This window comes from Cyprinus carpio, unplaced genomic scaffold, assembly GCF_018340385.1.
Source record: "Cyprinus carpio isolate SPL01 unplaced genomic scaffold, ASM1834038v1 S000006473, whole genome shotgun sequence".
NCBI lineage: Eukaryota > Metazoa > Chordata > Actinopteri > Cypriniformes > Cyprinidae > Cyprinus > Cyprinus carpio.
In genome coordinates, this window is record NW_024879149.1 from 82086 (window position 1) to 98079 (window position 15994).

General features: G+C 40.1%; 1 protein-coding gene across 1 annotated transcript; it reads right to left on the minus strand.

Moving 5' to 3' along the window:
* Positions 1 to 14922: 14922 nt before the first annotated feature.
* On the minus strand, positions 14923 to 15922 carry LOC109045355 (alpha/beta-gliadin A-IV-like). Its single transcript, XM_042754194.1, has 2 exons — positions 15733 to 15922; positions 14923 to 15393 (listed from the first exon to the last, which is right to left on the minus strand). The coding sequence occupies exons 1-2, from the start codon at positions 15898 to 15900 to the stop codon at positions 14923 to 14925; spliced, it is 639 nt and encodes a 212-aa protein (XP_042610128.1). The 5' UTR covers positions 15901 to 15922.
* Between the last annotated feature and the right edge of the window lie 72 nt (positions 15923 to 15994).

Here is a 15994-nt window from a genome sequence, read left to right on the forward strand (position 1 = left end):
ATTAAACTCGCCCTTGAGGAGTGGCGGCACTGGCTAGAGGGAGCCCAGTTTCCATTCACTGTTGTCACCCGACCACAAAAATCTCCAATATCTGCAGAACGCCAAAAGACTCAATGCTCGTCAGGCTCGTTGGTCACTCTTCTCTTTGCTCGCTTTAATTTTCAGATCACGTATCAGCCCGGTCACAAGAACACTAAAGCAGATGCCCTGTCCCGTATGTACTCACCAGAACCAGACACCAATGAGCCTGATTCGATTCTGCCACCCTCCGTTTTCCTCGCGCCCATCCTCTGGCAGATCGACGAGGAAATTCGAGCCGCCACCCTCGAGGAGCCTGCACCTCCGGAGGTTCCCACGGGTCTTATATACGTGCCCACAAGCCAGCGACTCCCTCTACTGGAAAGTGCGCACACGTCACCTGGCTCAGGACACCCTGGCAGCAGGCGAACCCTCTCGCTCATCCAGCAGAAGTACTGGTGGCCGAACATGGTTCGTGACGTTACCCGGTACATCCTCGGATGCTCGGTCTGCGCCGTTACCACCACACCTCGTCAACTTCCCGTAGGTAAATTACAACCACTGCCCATCCCTCGCCGACCCTGGACCCATCTAGGGGTGGATTTCGCCACTGACCTTCCCCCCTCACGGGGGTACACTACCATTCTGGTTGTTGTAGATCGTTTTTCTAAATCCTGCAAACTAATCCCTTTAAAAGGTCTTCCCACAGCGTTCGAGACCGCCGAAGCCCTCTTCACCAAACGTGTTCCGGAATTATGGCACTCCAGAGGACATTGTATCGGACAGAGGTCCTCAGTTTATTTCCAGAGTCTGGCGAGCGTTTTTCCAGCTTCTCGGGACATCCGTCAGTTTATCTTCTGGATATCATCCACAGACCAACGGCCAGACCGAGCGTAAGATTCAAGAAATCTCACGGTACCTCCGTACTTACTGCTCTCAACACCAGGATACCTGGAGCCAGTATCTGCCGTGGGCTGAGTATGCCCAAAACTCCCTTCGCCAAACCACTACAGGCTTAACCCCTTTTCAATGTGTTTTAGGCTATCAACCACCGCTGTTTCCCTGGTCAGGAGAAGTCTCTGAGGTGCCCGCGGTAGATCACTGGTTCCAGGAGAGCGAGAGGGTGTGGGACTCAGCTCACATCCATCTCCAACGGGCAGTTCGGAGGCATACAGAGACCGCTAACCGCCGCAGATCGCCTAATCCCGTCTATCTACCTGGAGACAAGGTTTGGCTCTCCACTCGGGATATCCGCCTCCGACTGCCCTGCAAAAAGCTGAGTCCCCGCTACATAGGGCCGTTCACCATCCATTCCCAGATAAATCCCGTCACCTACCGCCTGGACCTACCACCACGCTACCGGATTTCACCCACGTTTCACGTCTCACTGTTAAAACGTCACACTGATCCGGTTTCTCCTTCCTCCACAGAACCGGAACCGCCTCCCCCCTCCAGACCAACCCGAGATCCTCGGAGACAGCATCTACCAGGTCCAAGAGATCCTCGACTCCCGGCGGCGGAACGGCCACCTGGAGTACCTCATAGATTGGGAGGGGTTCGGGTCCCGAGGAGAGGTCGTGGGTACCACGCAACGACATCCTGGACCCGGCTCTCCTCGAAGAGTTCCACCGACAACACCCGGACCGCCCGGCTCCCAGAGGTCGTGGTCGTCCCCGTCGCCGCTCTAGGGTGCCTGGAGTCACCCGTGGAGGGGGGGGTGGTGTAGCATAATTTGTTTTTTAATTGGGATATTGTAGGCATTGCCAGTCACCATCCACTCAATCTCCCATGCACCGCCCACGTGAACCGTCACCTGAATACTAATTACCTGCACCTGCACCAGCAATCACCACACCTTTTAAATACTCACCTCACTCACTCACTCACCGGCTGGAATCAAGATTGCATGGACATTCTTTGTGGATCTTCTGCCTGCTCTTCGTGGACCGTAGTTGTGGCTCTGTGGAGATTCAGACACATCGATTAAGGGAAGTGACTCTTTGGTGTACTGGCTTTGCTCTGTACTTGAACTCACCAGTTGATCAGTGCTTGAAGATTCACCGTCTGTGACCACACTTACCTGCTCTGTTATAGTGCTATGCTAATAAAGCTTCACGAAAATACTTACCCGTCTTCTCCTCTCCTTGTGTGGATGTGACACTAAGTTACAGACTTCAACTATAGTTGCAAATGTTGTCTGACGTGCGTTATGATGTGGGCTAGCTAAATTGCTCAATAAAAATAGTCTTATGTAGGGTCCGAAATTAACACCCGCCAAGCGCCAAATGCGGGTAGATTTTCCGTTTGGCGAGTAAATCTCAAAATGCTATCCGCCACACTTATCTCTCAGGGAACCGAGGTTACGTAAGTAACCGAGTACGTTCTGCCTTCCCTTACACACGAGTCAGGAAACAAAACTGACAAAAATAAAAATTTCACTCCAATGATAGTAATATTTCATACATTTCTCTGATTTTGATCAATATATAGATTTTTTTTTTTTTTATTATACATTTCAAATTTTGCTCTGGACAATTTTTCATGTTTGTATTCAACATAATAGGCCTACCTTATTATCTCAATTAAATGTACTGAAATGAATATATGTGACAAAAAAAAGGCTGTTTATTATTTTGACCGGTAAAACTATGCTTGGGTGGTGGATTTTTTCATCTACCAGTCCCTGTGGCAGGTGAGCCAAAAAGTTCTGAATTCTGAAAATTTCTGACCTAATTACGTTTTGTTAGATGAGCTTGCTGAAATATTTCAAAAGAAAGATGGAGAGGAGAAGAATCAAGAAGAGCTTCAGCATGTAAGCTAGTAACATAATTTGACTAGCTTTATACAAAGTAAACAAGGACTGACATTGATTTTTAAAATTAGGGTTACCAAACATTTTCTCCGCGCACACGCGCAAACTGAAATTTTAATCTCACTCCAGCCAAAGTCACAAAGTTGGCAACCCTGTATAGTCCTTATTCATGGTCTTTTTCAAAAGACATTTAGACACCTTTTGGTGAATTAAAAGCAAGTAGTAATGTAGCTGAAATTGAAAACAATATTACAGAAGCTTAAATTTATTTTAAGGAAAATAATGTAAAATTAAATAAGCAGTTAACTCAAGCAAAAACGTTCCACGTTGTCAGTGTTGCCAGTTAAGATGTTCTATAAAGGCCATTTCAAAATACTATACTATGTACAGTAATACATTACATTATATATATATAGCTTCTCTTCTTTGCGTCACTTCCTGCCATGTGCCCCTGATAATTTTAATCACAATTTTTTTTAGAATTGATACTTTAAGAGCACATATGTAAATGGCAAAACTATTTTAACTGCATGCGCCATGCATAATTGATACGTAATAATAAATGTATTACAATTACGTCATGATGCAGAAAGTGTTAAAATTAGTCCAACATAACGTCAAATCTTATGATTTTTCGTTGATGTCAATTTTATTTGATTCCAACATTATTATAATCAGTTCCATGATTGATCAGTAGCTTAATTGTATTGTGTTATTTTTATTAAATTATTTTGCTTAGTATATGGGTGTAGGAGCACATGATGGTCACAAAAAGGCACACTTCAGACCAAAACAATTTTTTTCCTGCGGCGCCCCCATTCATTTTGCGCCCTAGACACAAGCGAGTGTTAGGCTGCTCCACCTCTGATACTGTTCTGCGTTCTGATTAAAAGTTAAGACAGAGCGTCTTTTGTCTGTCGTTCTTCAAACATTACAGTAGACATATTTTGGTTTACAAACTGTCTGTAGATGTGGTGTGATTTCTAACTTGGAAACTATCTAAACATCAACTGATAATGCTTCTCATGTTATTAACATGACTTACCATTAATAAAGCATTTACTAAGAGGATTTGTGAACCTTATTGTAAAGTGTGCACTAGATCAACATTAACTAACCTTTAACTATGATTTGTAGACTGTTTATTGACATGACTTACCATTACCATTACCATTAACTAACTATGAACTAACAAAGCAGTCATTGTTGATTTTACTGGACCTTAAATGAGTGAAAGCCATTCATGCATCTCTTACATTTTCAGAAACTTTATTACATATTATATTATTACATAACAGTGGTATACATTATATACAGTTATATTATATAATCAATGCATTAAATAAATAAAGAAACAAGAAACAAACTTAGAGAAGAAGGAGGTGTTTTTCCTAACGTTAACTGGAAGTGAGCAGCCATGGTCAGGATGGACAAACAGCTGGTAATCACCTTTGTGTTTTAAAGCTGCTATTTACGATGAATGTCACTGAAAAGTCTTCCAAGAGGACCATTTCTATCCCGCTTTCCAAATCAGTTAATCCACTCCATCAGACGATGTTTTTGTAGGTCCAGTCCGTCCTGTTCTCACGAGCGATTTAACCGCCGAACCCCAAGAAGAGAACAAATGTGCGCATTACTCTCCTCCAGCTTGCTCTGTAATATATAAAGTTCATGTTCACACTGTCTCCACGACTTCATCCAGACCTTTTTTCCCCCTAAAAAGCTTTAGGTAAAAACTTTGGGTAAAAAGATATCCAAATATTATAATCGTCATTTCTTCTTGCAAGTCGTCCGCCATTTGTTTACTCTAAAGTCACGTTTGTCCGCACGAGACTTCCCGCATTTACAGTCGTGATTTGTGATTTTGATTTGAATGGAATCCTGTTAAGTGTGTGGTGTGCTGTCACCACAGACAGTAAAAAACAAACAAAAAAAATCCACACTATAGGAACAAAACTGTTTTGTTTTTTTTTGTTAGTGGTATGCCTTAATCGTGTTAATAAACAGTCTACAAATATTAGTAACACATCAGTTAATGCTGGACTAGTGTAAACTTTACAATAAGTTTCACAAATGAATTCCCTTAATTAACCCTTTGATAGTAGTAAGTCATGTTAATACACAATCTACAAACATGAGAAGCATTATCAGTTGATGTTTAGATAGTTTCCAAGTTTATCAATAGCCCAAATCAGTGTCCAAATGGGGAGTAAGTATTGTTTATCCATTGTGTGTTAGCTGCTAAATAAATGTATGTGTACATACTGTATTATAATTATATAAAGCTTATTAAATAAAGCTATTGACAAGCTAGTTTATTGTTAGTTCATGTTAACTAATACATGAACTAATGTATTAGTATACGGATAATTAAACATGAGCAAAGATTAAGTAATGCTTCATTTTTAGTTCATTTTAACTAATGCATTAAGCACATCATTAACTAGTTAATCTGTTAATGTGAAGAGATGCATTAGTAAATGTGTAAGTTAACATTAAAAAACATTAAGTAATCCTGAAGAGTGGAGTTGTTCATTGTTAGTTCATGTTAACTAATGTATTAACTAATACATTAGTATATGAATAAGTTAACATGAACAAAGATTAATTAATGTTGAGTAGATGCGTTGTTCATTGTTAGTTAATGTTAACTAATGCATTAACTAACGTTAACTAATACAATATTGTAAAGTGTTACCAATGATTGATACAGATGTGTGTATTCTGCAGTAACTGGTTTATGTTACACCATCTTTTTCTTTTAGATAGAACATGTCCATTTTACACTGAGCAACCAGTAGTGTGAAAGAATTCAGTTCAGCTGGAGGAGGTTGGGGTTTGGGGTTAGTTAGCTTCATCATGGGGGGTTGACACAAAGGTGTGAATCTCTTGCTCTTTCATATGGAGAGTGCCTGATGAGTGTTTCAGACTTGCTCAGCGGGTTTAGGCAAAGTGTCTGTTTTAAGAAAAATTCCTCTTTGGTTTATCACACAATATAATATGGTTTTGTTTTTTTCTCAGGAGAGACGCAGCACCTCTGAGAGAGAGACAAAGGAACTGGCCAAAAGAGACTTGCGTCTGCTAGAGAGACAAAAACTTTTGTTCTCAATTTATAAATTATGCTACTGCATACTATTGGCAGTTTTGCACTGTCTTAATTGTACGTGGCAATGCCGCAGTCGTTTTGTCAATACAAATGTAAACTGTCCTGAGACATCATGTAGGCCTAATCATTTTTAGTTTCATTATTGGGCAATTCCAGTGTTAAGGACGTGACATTCACAGTCAAAACCTGAAATATAAATTCTCACAGAATGTATTAATTACCGATATATTGAACCACCTCTTTATGTTTTTCTAAATCCTAAGTAGAGTCCAGACATCAGAAAAGTAATCGTCTATGAACATGTTTTATAGGCTATTTTGGATTTGGGAACTACACAGGTGTTACGGACATGACAAATATATATATATATATATATATATATATATATATATATATATATATATATATATATATATATATATATATAATAAAGATAATATATTTTGTAGACTTTGTGATTTACAATGGACAAACCAGAAGCAACAATATCTGCAGAATGGAGAAGAGTTGACAATTAACAAAACATAAAATATCAATTTTATTTAAATTTTCATTTTTGTGTTTCAGAGGAAAAAGCAATATTAAGGATGTGACCTCTCTCCATCACGGACCGTTCTGAAAGCAGAATTTATGCAATCCTTCATTCAAATGATATAATCAGGGAGTTTTTGCTTTCGTTTTGAATTGGTTCCTTTAAAAGTAAAAATTTTTCTCATGTATGTGAGGCACCCCAGTTTTTCGTTATTTCATTATCAGGAAAAAATTCAAGTTATCACACGGGTGCCTCCCTGTCATGCATGCGCATAAATACTTTTCCGCAAAAACACTTAAATATGAATAGTAATAGAGCACATTTATTTTAGGTTAACGTGACAGTATGGGATCCACATTAAAATCTACATCAAAGTCTACATCAGAGACAGTTGCAGTTATAATCTGTAAATCGAAGGCTATTAGACATTTTGAAATGATCTGCCGCTCCTATTCGTTGATCATTAGTGTTCTTGTCACAGTCATAAACATGTTTTAATTACTCTCATATTCTTTTTTAATAAATCACTTATGCTTTCAATAATAAAGATACAAAGCAGGTTAAGTTAAATTGTAGTCGGTAGCATTTTATAATCATTTGTACAAAGAAGATTGCAGTTTCACATTTTGCATATGCATAACAAAGTGAATTATTTTTTTTACATGCAATGATACAAAATAAAAACAAACAAGATTCGTCCCCAGCAGGCTGGCCTTATGCCTAACCGCTTTACAATAGACCAAATCTCGGCCGTTTATTTGCTGATAGAGAAGACCTATGAATTCCGCAAATATCGCCATCTTTACATTGGGTTTATAGATCTGAAGGCTGCCTTCGACACTGTCTGCCACACTTCACTGCCATAGGAGCACCACCCAAGATCATTGCCCTGTTCAAGTTGCTTTATAGCAATGCTCAGAGCTGTGTCCGCATCAACGGCAGAGATTCAGACTGGTTTCCCATCTCCAGTGGTGTTCGCCAGGGCTGCGTGGCTGCTCCTGACCTTTTCAACTGCATCATTGACCATCTGATGTCCAGGGTTTGTGAGCGGGTCCCCGGAGTGTCCTTCGGCAGTTACCACCTGACTGACTTGTAGTACACTGACTACACCATCCTGCTCAGCACGTCCTACAGCCATCTGAGAGACGCTCTGGGTATATACAGTGAAGAGGCTGAGAAGCTTGGCCTCCAGGTGAGCTGGACGAAAACCAAGTTCATGTATGTCGGTGACAGACCGCATGCACCTTCCCTGCGGCTTGGCAATGACTTGTAGAGCCTGTCAAGAACTTCGTGTACCTGGGATCCATAGTGACAGACAACGGGGACCTAAAACCAGAGATTACCCGCAGAAGAGCCCTGGCCGCGTCAACCCTGCAGTCTCTTTGGAAACCACTCTGCCGGGACCAGACCATCTCACGCAAGAACTCAGCAGTACTCTCCATCCTGCTTTATGGCATGGAGACTTGGCCCTTAAATAAGACACTGGCTGCAAGATTAGATGGCTTGGCTCTCAGAACCATCGAGAACATCAGGTGGCCCCAGCGGGATTCCAGTGTCAGCCCAGAGCATCCTGCCTGGCTGCGCAACATCGCACCTGCTGGTTCGGCCATGTCCTCCGCCTCCCTCCTGACCATCCGACGAGAGCCATTCTCCAGTTTGATCCGACGGCCACAGGCTGGAGATGACCACAAGGTAAACCCCGCACCCGATGGCTTGACGTCCTTGCGGATGACCTCCAACAACATGGAGTTGCTGTGGAGAATGCAGAGCAGCTGGCACAAGATCGTCAGCACTGGAAACAACTGGTTCATCTGGTCGGCTCAACGCACAGGGATGGGACGCCCCCCTACCCATCGCAGGAGCCAAAATAGAATAACAGAATAGACTGGGCTGAATCTCCGTGATGTTCTCGTTGAGAATGCAATTTCTAAAATGTTATGATATGGAACGCCTGAAACAGAAAACAGTATATAGACCTACACAGTAGGCTATCAGTCATCAGCATGATTAAAATGAGAGAACTTGAGTTTAAACAGAGGGCATTTTATTAATCTGTCCCTTCTTTTCAGTTTCAATGATTTAGCTAAATCGTGCCAAGTTTAAATTCTCCATTTCTTGTTTTAGTTAGGCCTAAATAATGGGAATGAAATTATATAGTGCCTCACGTTGTACTAAAATAAAGGAAAGAATTCATAAAATATGCAACAATTTCTTAATTAGTGAACAGATATCTTTTCCCCACGTAGTTCTTTGATATTCGTTACCTGTCCTTTATTTTGACAAAGTATGTGCATGAAAAAAATGCAGCAACTTCCGTTTCACGCAGACTTTAATATCTTTTTGACATCTAGATCTTATTTTTATTTTATTTTTTTACTGAAAAATAATAATAGTCATTTTAAAACGCATAGTGAGAGCAGCTGAGAAGATCATTGGTGTCTCTCTCCCCTCCCTCCAGGACATTTATGGAACCCGTCTCACTCGAAAAGCCCTCTGCATTGCAGGTGATCCCACTCACCCGTCACACAGCTTCTTCAGTCTGCTCCCATCAGGGGAGGAGACTGCGGAGTCTCCAGGCCAGGACCAGCAGACTGAAGGACAGCTTCATCCATCAGGCTGTCAGGAAGCTGAACTCGCTCCCGAACTTACCCCCCCGTCCCTCTTCTGCTGCGGGCACCACTGAACTATGAAACCCCCCAGGTCCCACATCCCCAGGTCCTTCCACCCCCCCTCCCTCTAAACATACGATGTCATGCACCAGTCACTTTGTGCAGCAGTGGTCTGCTCACTACCTCATTCACCATGGATCTGACATCATTCTACCTCCTCATCAGTCAGTTTAATAAAATAACTGCTCTGAGCCCTTTGTCACTTTGTCACTTTTAATCAGACTGAATAAGCTATTTTTTTATGCACTAAAAATCTTTTTATCTGCACTGTTTGTTCACTGGTTTGCACTCTATCTGCCATGTGCCTTGCGCTGCTTTTATTTAACCTTATTTTTATTTTATTTTTTCTATTATGTCTTTTTTTACATTCCCTTATTGTATAGTTTTATCTTATATTTTATATTTGATCTAGATTTTTAGGCTCTACTGTTAGTGTTATCTGTATGCACCGGGGGTCTGAGAGTAACGCAATTTCGATTCTCTGTATGTGTGTACTGTACATGTGGAAGAATTGACAATAAAGCAGACTTGACTTGACTTGAAAAATGTTTGTGAAGAGTGGTTTTTATTTTTAGTTGATTTTGTGTTGACTCAAAACTCCAAAAAATCATCCTCAGCCTATAGTGAATGAAGCCTTTATGCCACTGTTGGAGTTGACAATGCAAAGTTTGCATACAAATGGATGTAAACGCAGTATGGATGGATTCCACCTAATGCCTCTGGCTCCTCTGGTGTAAATTAACCAGTTAGGATGTTTTCTTTCACTAATGTGTCACATAGTGTAGCGGTTGTTCCTCTGCGTTGTGTTATTTTGATGTTAGTAATAAAAGATTTTCCATACAAATCTGGTCATGCAAAAGGTGATTTAATTGCAGTGCCTGTGTGGTAAAACACAAACAGACAAGCACTGTTATCTGCAACACATTTCTCTTTTGCCTCTCCTCTCTAATGGCATTGCAGGAAAGAGGACGAACTCCGATTGCGCTGCGATTTGAACCTCTCACCTACGTATGACATCAGAGCGCACAATAAGAGCACACAACCTTCTTTCAAAATAAAATATCCCCCTAACAAACAATTATTTAAAAAACAAATAAATAAAAGTAAATGTATAATCTGGTGTAACAACATACCCCTGCTACATCAGCATTGATTCATTCATTCATGCATGCTAAGACTTTTAAACTACACTAAGGTTAGAGAACACAAATAAAACTTTACAAAGCCTTTAAAAACCACAGGAGAGTGATGTTAAAAGGTGCCTTAAAAGCATTGTTGATGGAAGAGTTTACAGCTGCTTATTTGACGCTTATTTGTTTGTCTGTGTTTTTGCACCTGATTTGGTAGGTCTGTGTAAACTGAGATTCAGGAGTTTCAGGTTCTTGCACAGTTTACATGACAATAAAGATGTACACAACAACTATGCACAAAATTTACATTGTTCCAATAGACATTAGGACAAGGTATACAAATACAGTGAGTTTGTTTGAAACATGAGAGACAGTCGAGTTTGACTGAAGGGAGGAGAGACCAGGTTGGTCATGTGATGCACATTTTCCATAAAACGAATATAACACACTCTTCATCCTAAAGAAGGATAGACTCCTTTAATCAGCCATGAAGAAGCTCTACAAGTGTCTGTTGATCTTACTGGGTAACGTACAACATTCATGTATCTGCTAGTTTATTACATTCACACTGATACTAACGCTTAGTTTTCAGTATTGTTTTACTTTGTTCAGAAATATTAACACTCATCTCGTCCTCTAATGTGGAATTACAGCATATTATAAATGTTAAAATTTCTGGCCAAACTAACCTAAATAATCTACATAAGTTGCTGTTTCATGCTTGTCTATAATTAAGCTGTTTTTTAAACCACACGTGAATACATGTAAAATTTTATCTCTGTGATTTAAAGCTGTATTTTCAGCATCATTACTTCAGTCTTGAGTGTCACATGATCCTTTAGAAATCATTCTAATATAATGATCTCCTGCTCAAGAAACATTTCTGTTTGTTATCAATGTTTAAAACAGTTGTGCTGCTTCATATTTTTGTGGAAAATGTGATTGATTCTATTTTTCAGGATTCACGGATGAATAGAAAGTTCAAAAGACCAGCATTTATTTGAAATAGAATGGGTATATGGCCTCAAGCATGAAAAACATATTTTTTTCAAATTCTGAATGGATTATATCAAGCCTAGAAAGTGCTCAAAGACCACTTCCTTTATAATCACTAAAAAGGTGTCACTTCAGTAAATCGTGATCTCACAAAGTTCCTTTATAATCAATGAACCTTATTTACATTGTGTCACAGTGAGAGGATTCACGAGCGTACAGAACAAAATCTGGTGTTTATTTGAACAGAATGGCCAATCAGAGGTGTTCAAGAGTCAACAGATCTGTCTGTGATTGGCTACATTGTTTTGCATTAAAAATACATGTAAATGTAAATTTTTAATTTTCTTGTTATTGAGAGAGCAAATATGCACTGGAGCTTTTCCAAATGTTTCGCCAATGTCCTATTACATTTTTTACTTAGGCTGCTTTCCACTGAGAGAAAATGGATGTGTGGCACGAGAAAAGTGTCAATTGCGTGAGTCTTGCGCTGAATGCATGAGCGTTGACAGCCCTGATAAATGCCTTTACTGGCACATTTGATCAATTTAATGCATCCTTGATGAATAAAAGCATCAAGTTCTTTAAAAAAAAATACTGTCCCTAAACTTTTGAAGAGTAGTGTAGATTGTAGATTATGATTTTGTTTGTGACTTGATCTCTAGGATTGTTTTTCTCAGTTTATTTTTTTTTTATCTATTTTACCAAACAAATCTTATGTTAAAAATTTGTGTATGTAAATTGTTTGACGGTCTTTATGACTGTTTGTCCAGCAAGTCTGGTAGTGATTCACAGGACCGTGTCCTCGTCCCACTTTTGATTTCATTCTTCTGCTTGATGATCATGTTGGATGAAACCACTGACACATGAATAATTATCTGTATTATTAATGTGTCAATGTTTTCATCCAACATGGTCATTGCATAGATCAATGTGTTAAGGCCAATTTATACTTCTGCGTCGAGTGTACGCCGTAGTGTACGTCGTAGGCTATGCACGTAGGCAACACCGTCGTGAGCATTTATACTTCTGCGTATGTCTGTTTTGCTCTGCAGTTACACCGCCGAAACGCTAGTTGACGCGAGCGGGTTCCACTGTGTTTACATTCCTCGATCCTCGCGGGCTTCTATGAACAATGGCGACTGAAAGAGAGCAGATCATGTTGGAGCTGGAGCTTATCGAGGTCCAAAAACTGTTAATTTTAGTTAAATTACTAAAACTAAAAGCAGCAGAAAAAACTAAAAGGAAGGCGTCGGAGGAGATGGTACGTGCGACCCGTGAACCAGTTGAGACAGAAAGAGGGTGAATTTTCTGTGCTTGTCCTACCACTGAGAGACATGGACGAGGAAATGCACTTCAGATATTTCCGAATGTCGGCCGGTAGATTTGACGATTTAGTTCGCCGTGTGCAGCCATTTATCATACATCAGTCTACGCACAGCATGCCTGTAGACATTAGGCAATGTCTGGCAATTACGCTTCAAATTTTAGCTTCAGGTGGAAGCCAACAGGCTGTAGCAGCTAGCTACAAACTGTCTTCAAGCACTGTGTCTTCCATAGTCGCCGAGGTATGTTAAGCTTTGTGGAAGGCACTGCAGCCAGAGTTTCTTCCCTGGCCATCAGTCGTCCAATGGGAAAATATTGCTGTTGATTTTTGGCGACTGTGGAACTTTCCGAACTGTGTTGGCAGTGTAGACGGAAAGCATGTGAACATAAAAGCACCACCGCACGCAGGGAGCGACTACTACAATTACAAGGGCGCACACTCCATAGTTCTGATGGCTACCTGCGACGCCAGATATCGCTTCACCATGGTGGATATGGGGGGATACGGAAGGGAATGTGACGGTGGTGTATTCAAGGAGAGCCGATTTGGTTCTAGGCTTCTTGAACACAACCTGAACCTGCCCCCACCAGCCAATCTTCCTGGAACAGGAGTCAAAATCCCACATTATCATTGGTGATGCTGCATTCCCTCTACACAACAACCTCATGCGCCCCTTTCCAGGTATGTCACAGACATAATGTATTTATTTAATATAATCATTATTCGTGTATATGGGGTGAATTCAGGTTGAGTGGGATACTTTTTGCATTGAGAACTTGTCAGTCAACCTGAATATACACATATATACTCAACACACACACACACACACACACATATATACTCAACACACACACACACACACACACACACAAACATAATATATATATATATATATATATATATATATATATATCACAAACATAATATATATATATATATATTGTGTGTGTGTGTATGTATGTGTATAAAATATGTATATATATAAAAAAAATAACTGATCACAGCTACATTGGCACTCAGTGATTACCTATCAATTAATACTGTTTTGCTTTGCTACATAGGGACGAACCTGCCCATGGATAAGCAGACCTACAACTACCGTCACTCCAGAGCCAGATGGGTGATTGAGAATGCATTTGGCAGTTTGGTTGCAAGGTGGCGAATCCTTGGACGACCTCTAGAATGTCTGCCAGACAAAGCAGTAGACATTGTGAAAGCATGTTCGGCTTTACACAACTTCCAGGGTCACCTCAGCTGGGGGAGTGGCGCAGAGTGGTGTCAGGGGACACAAATCTTTTAGAACCACTCGATCCACGTCACTTTTCAAGAGCCCGCTCCACCAGAGCTGCAGTTGGTGTCCGGAATGACCTGACTGCCTTCTTTCAGTCACCCCACGGAATTGTGCCATGGCAAAACAACATTGTGTGTTGTGGTCAACTTGGTGTGTAAATTGTATTGGTGTAAAATATAATGCACCAATAAATGACATGAAACCATTTAAATAAAGTCCAGTTTTAAAGTCATGTCATTGTTCCTTTATTTACATTAACCTGCACAATACAATCTGCAAACAGCAGGGATAGATTTTTTTTTAAGTTTGTACTATACATACAAATGGTCGAACTATGTATAAGATAATGCATCATGTAAAGGTGCAATGGTCTATAATTGTTTACATTAAATAGATGCAAAAGAGCAAACTATACAAATAAATTAACTGTAAGATCTTAATTTACTGTAACCTGAACCATAAAATATGCATACAGCAGGAACCAACATAATTGGTTCAAACTATATACACAAATTGTTTAATGTAAAAGATAGTAAAAAAACAGGTACAATGGTCTTGAATTGTATATTAAAAATAGATGCAAAGGAGCAAACACAGACACATGTGCAACTATATGTTAATGTTTATTTGCAATAACCTTCACACATTTTTGGAAACAGCAGTATTTTTTTTTTTTATAAAAAGTGCAAACTATATACAAATATGGGCATGACAGTGCAATGTATTAATGTGCAATGATCTACAATTATTATCAAAAATAGATGCAAAAGAGAAACTTCACAAATGATGCAAACTACCGTATAACCTGCATGAATTGGTGTGAACAGACAATAAATAAAAAAGCTAAAGTACATACTATATACAAAAATGTGCAAACTTTATACCCTCCACAAAGAGTAAAACAAGATAAATATTAATGGATGCAAAAGTGCAAATTATATACAAAAAAAAAACAAAAAAAGCAAAAGTGCAAACTGCAGATACAGTGCATTTCTATATGCGCAGAATTAAAAGGTTGAACGTTGTCAAAGTAGACACAATTGTTTATTTTTTTTGCTGCCACTCAAAAAGTATCTTTGACACGTCGAACATTGCCTGCGCTCTGTGGTCCTCCGGCACCCTCCGCAGCATATCTGCAACAGTTTGTCCAAACCGGTCGCTCTCATCATTGCCTTGACACAGTCTCTGTTGCAGCTCCACCCGCCGTTCCTCCAACTGAGCCTCCAACCGAGCAACCTGCACTTGGACCCAGTCATCTTTTTCTTTTCTCTTCCTTTTTTGTGCCATTCTTGGACTGGGGGACGGAAGAGATGACTGCGGGGACGGAAGAGATGGGGACGGAAGAGATGACTGCGGGGATGGAAGAGATGGCTGCGGGGACGGAAGAGATAGTTGCGGGGACGGAAGAGATGGCTGGTGATGGGGGCTACCACTTGGTAATTGGTCATCATCGCTGTTGGCTGGAGGTCTCACATCCGATAAACCAGTGGAGTTTGAGCTGGTATCAGTCCCATCCTGTGATTATGAAAGAAATAGCAAATAGTATAAGTTATATATAAAAAGATGATGCATTCATTGTTAATTCATAGATAGATAGAGCTATAATAACTGCATATTCATACATTGCAAATGCTAAATTGTTGCATTTGTATTTTCTGTAAGCCAAATAAAATTACAATCTATTATATTATATATATACAACCCATTACATATAATTACAACCTGTTACACATGCTTTTTGACTCACAGGTATATTATTTTTGCAAAAAATCAATACCCCATGTGGTAGCATTGCTAGTTAAGTTAGCTAACCGAAACACAATAGAGGTACATAAAAGGACGTGCAGTATTTACCTTATCGTCAAAGTTTGACTCCGTAAGCCGATGTTTGACATGAGGTGCCAGCCAAGATAGGAATAAATAAAATGCTGGGATTTTTTTTCCTCCTGGATCCCCGCTCCTTGTGGCGAGTTTTTTATGGAGACGAACGTACTTGTCTCGAGAGTTCTTCCATCTCTTCATGCACTCCGCTACATCTAAACCGACGTTGGAGGAAACCCCCCCCCCCACGAATTCACTGCCATCTGGCAGACTTTGTAATCTCCCAAAGAGGAGT

Bases quoted from the DNA above. Each gene is read 5' to 3' on its own strand.
- LOC109045355 (XM_042754194.1), bottom strand. From the start codon at position 15,900: ATGAAGAGATGGAAGAACTCTCGAGACAAGTACGTTCGTCTCCATAAA. The intron at 15,394-15,732 runs GTAAATACTGCA...TCATAATCACAG, and splicing joins AGTCAAACTTTGACGATAAG to GATGGGACTGATACCAGCTC.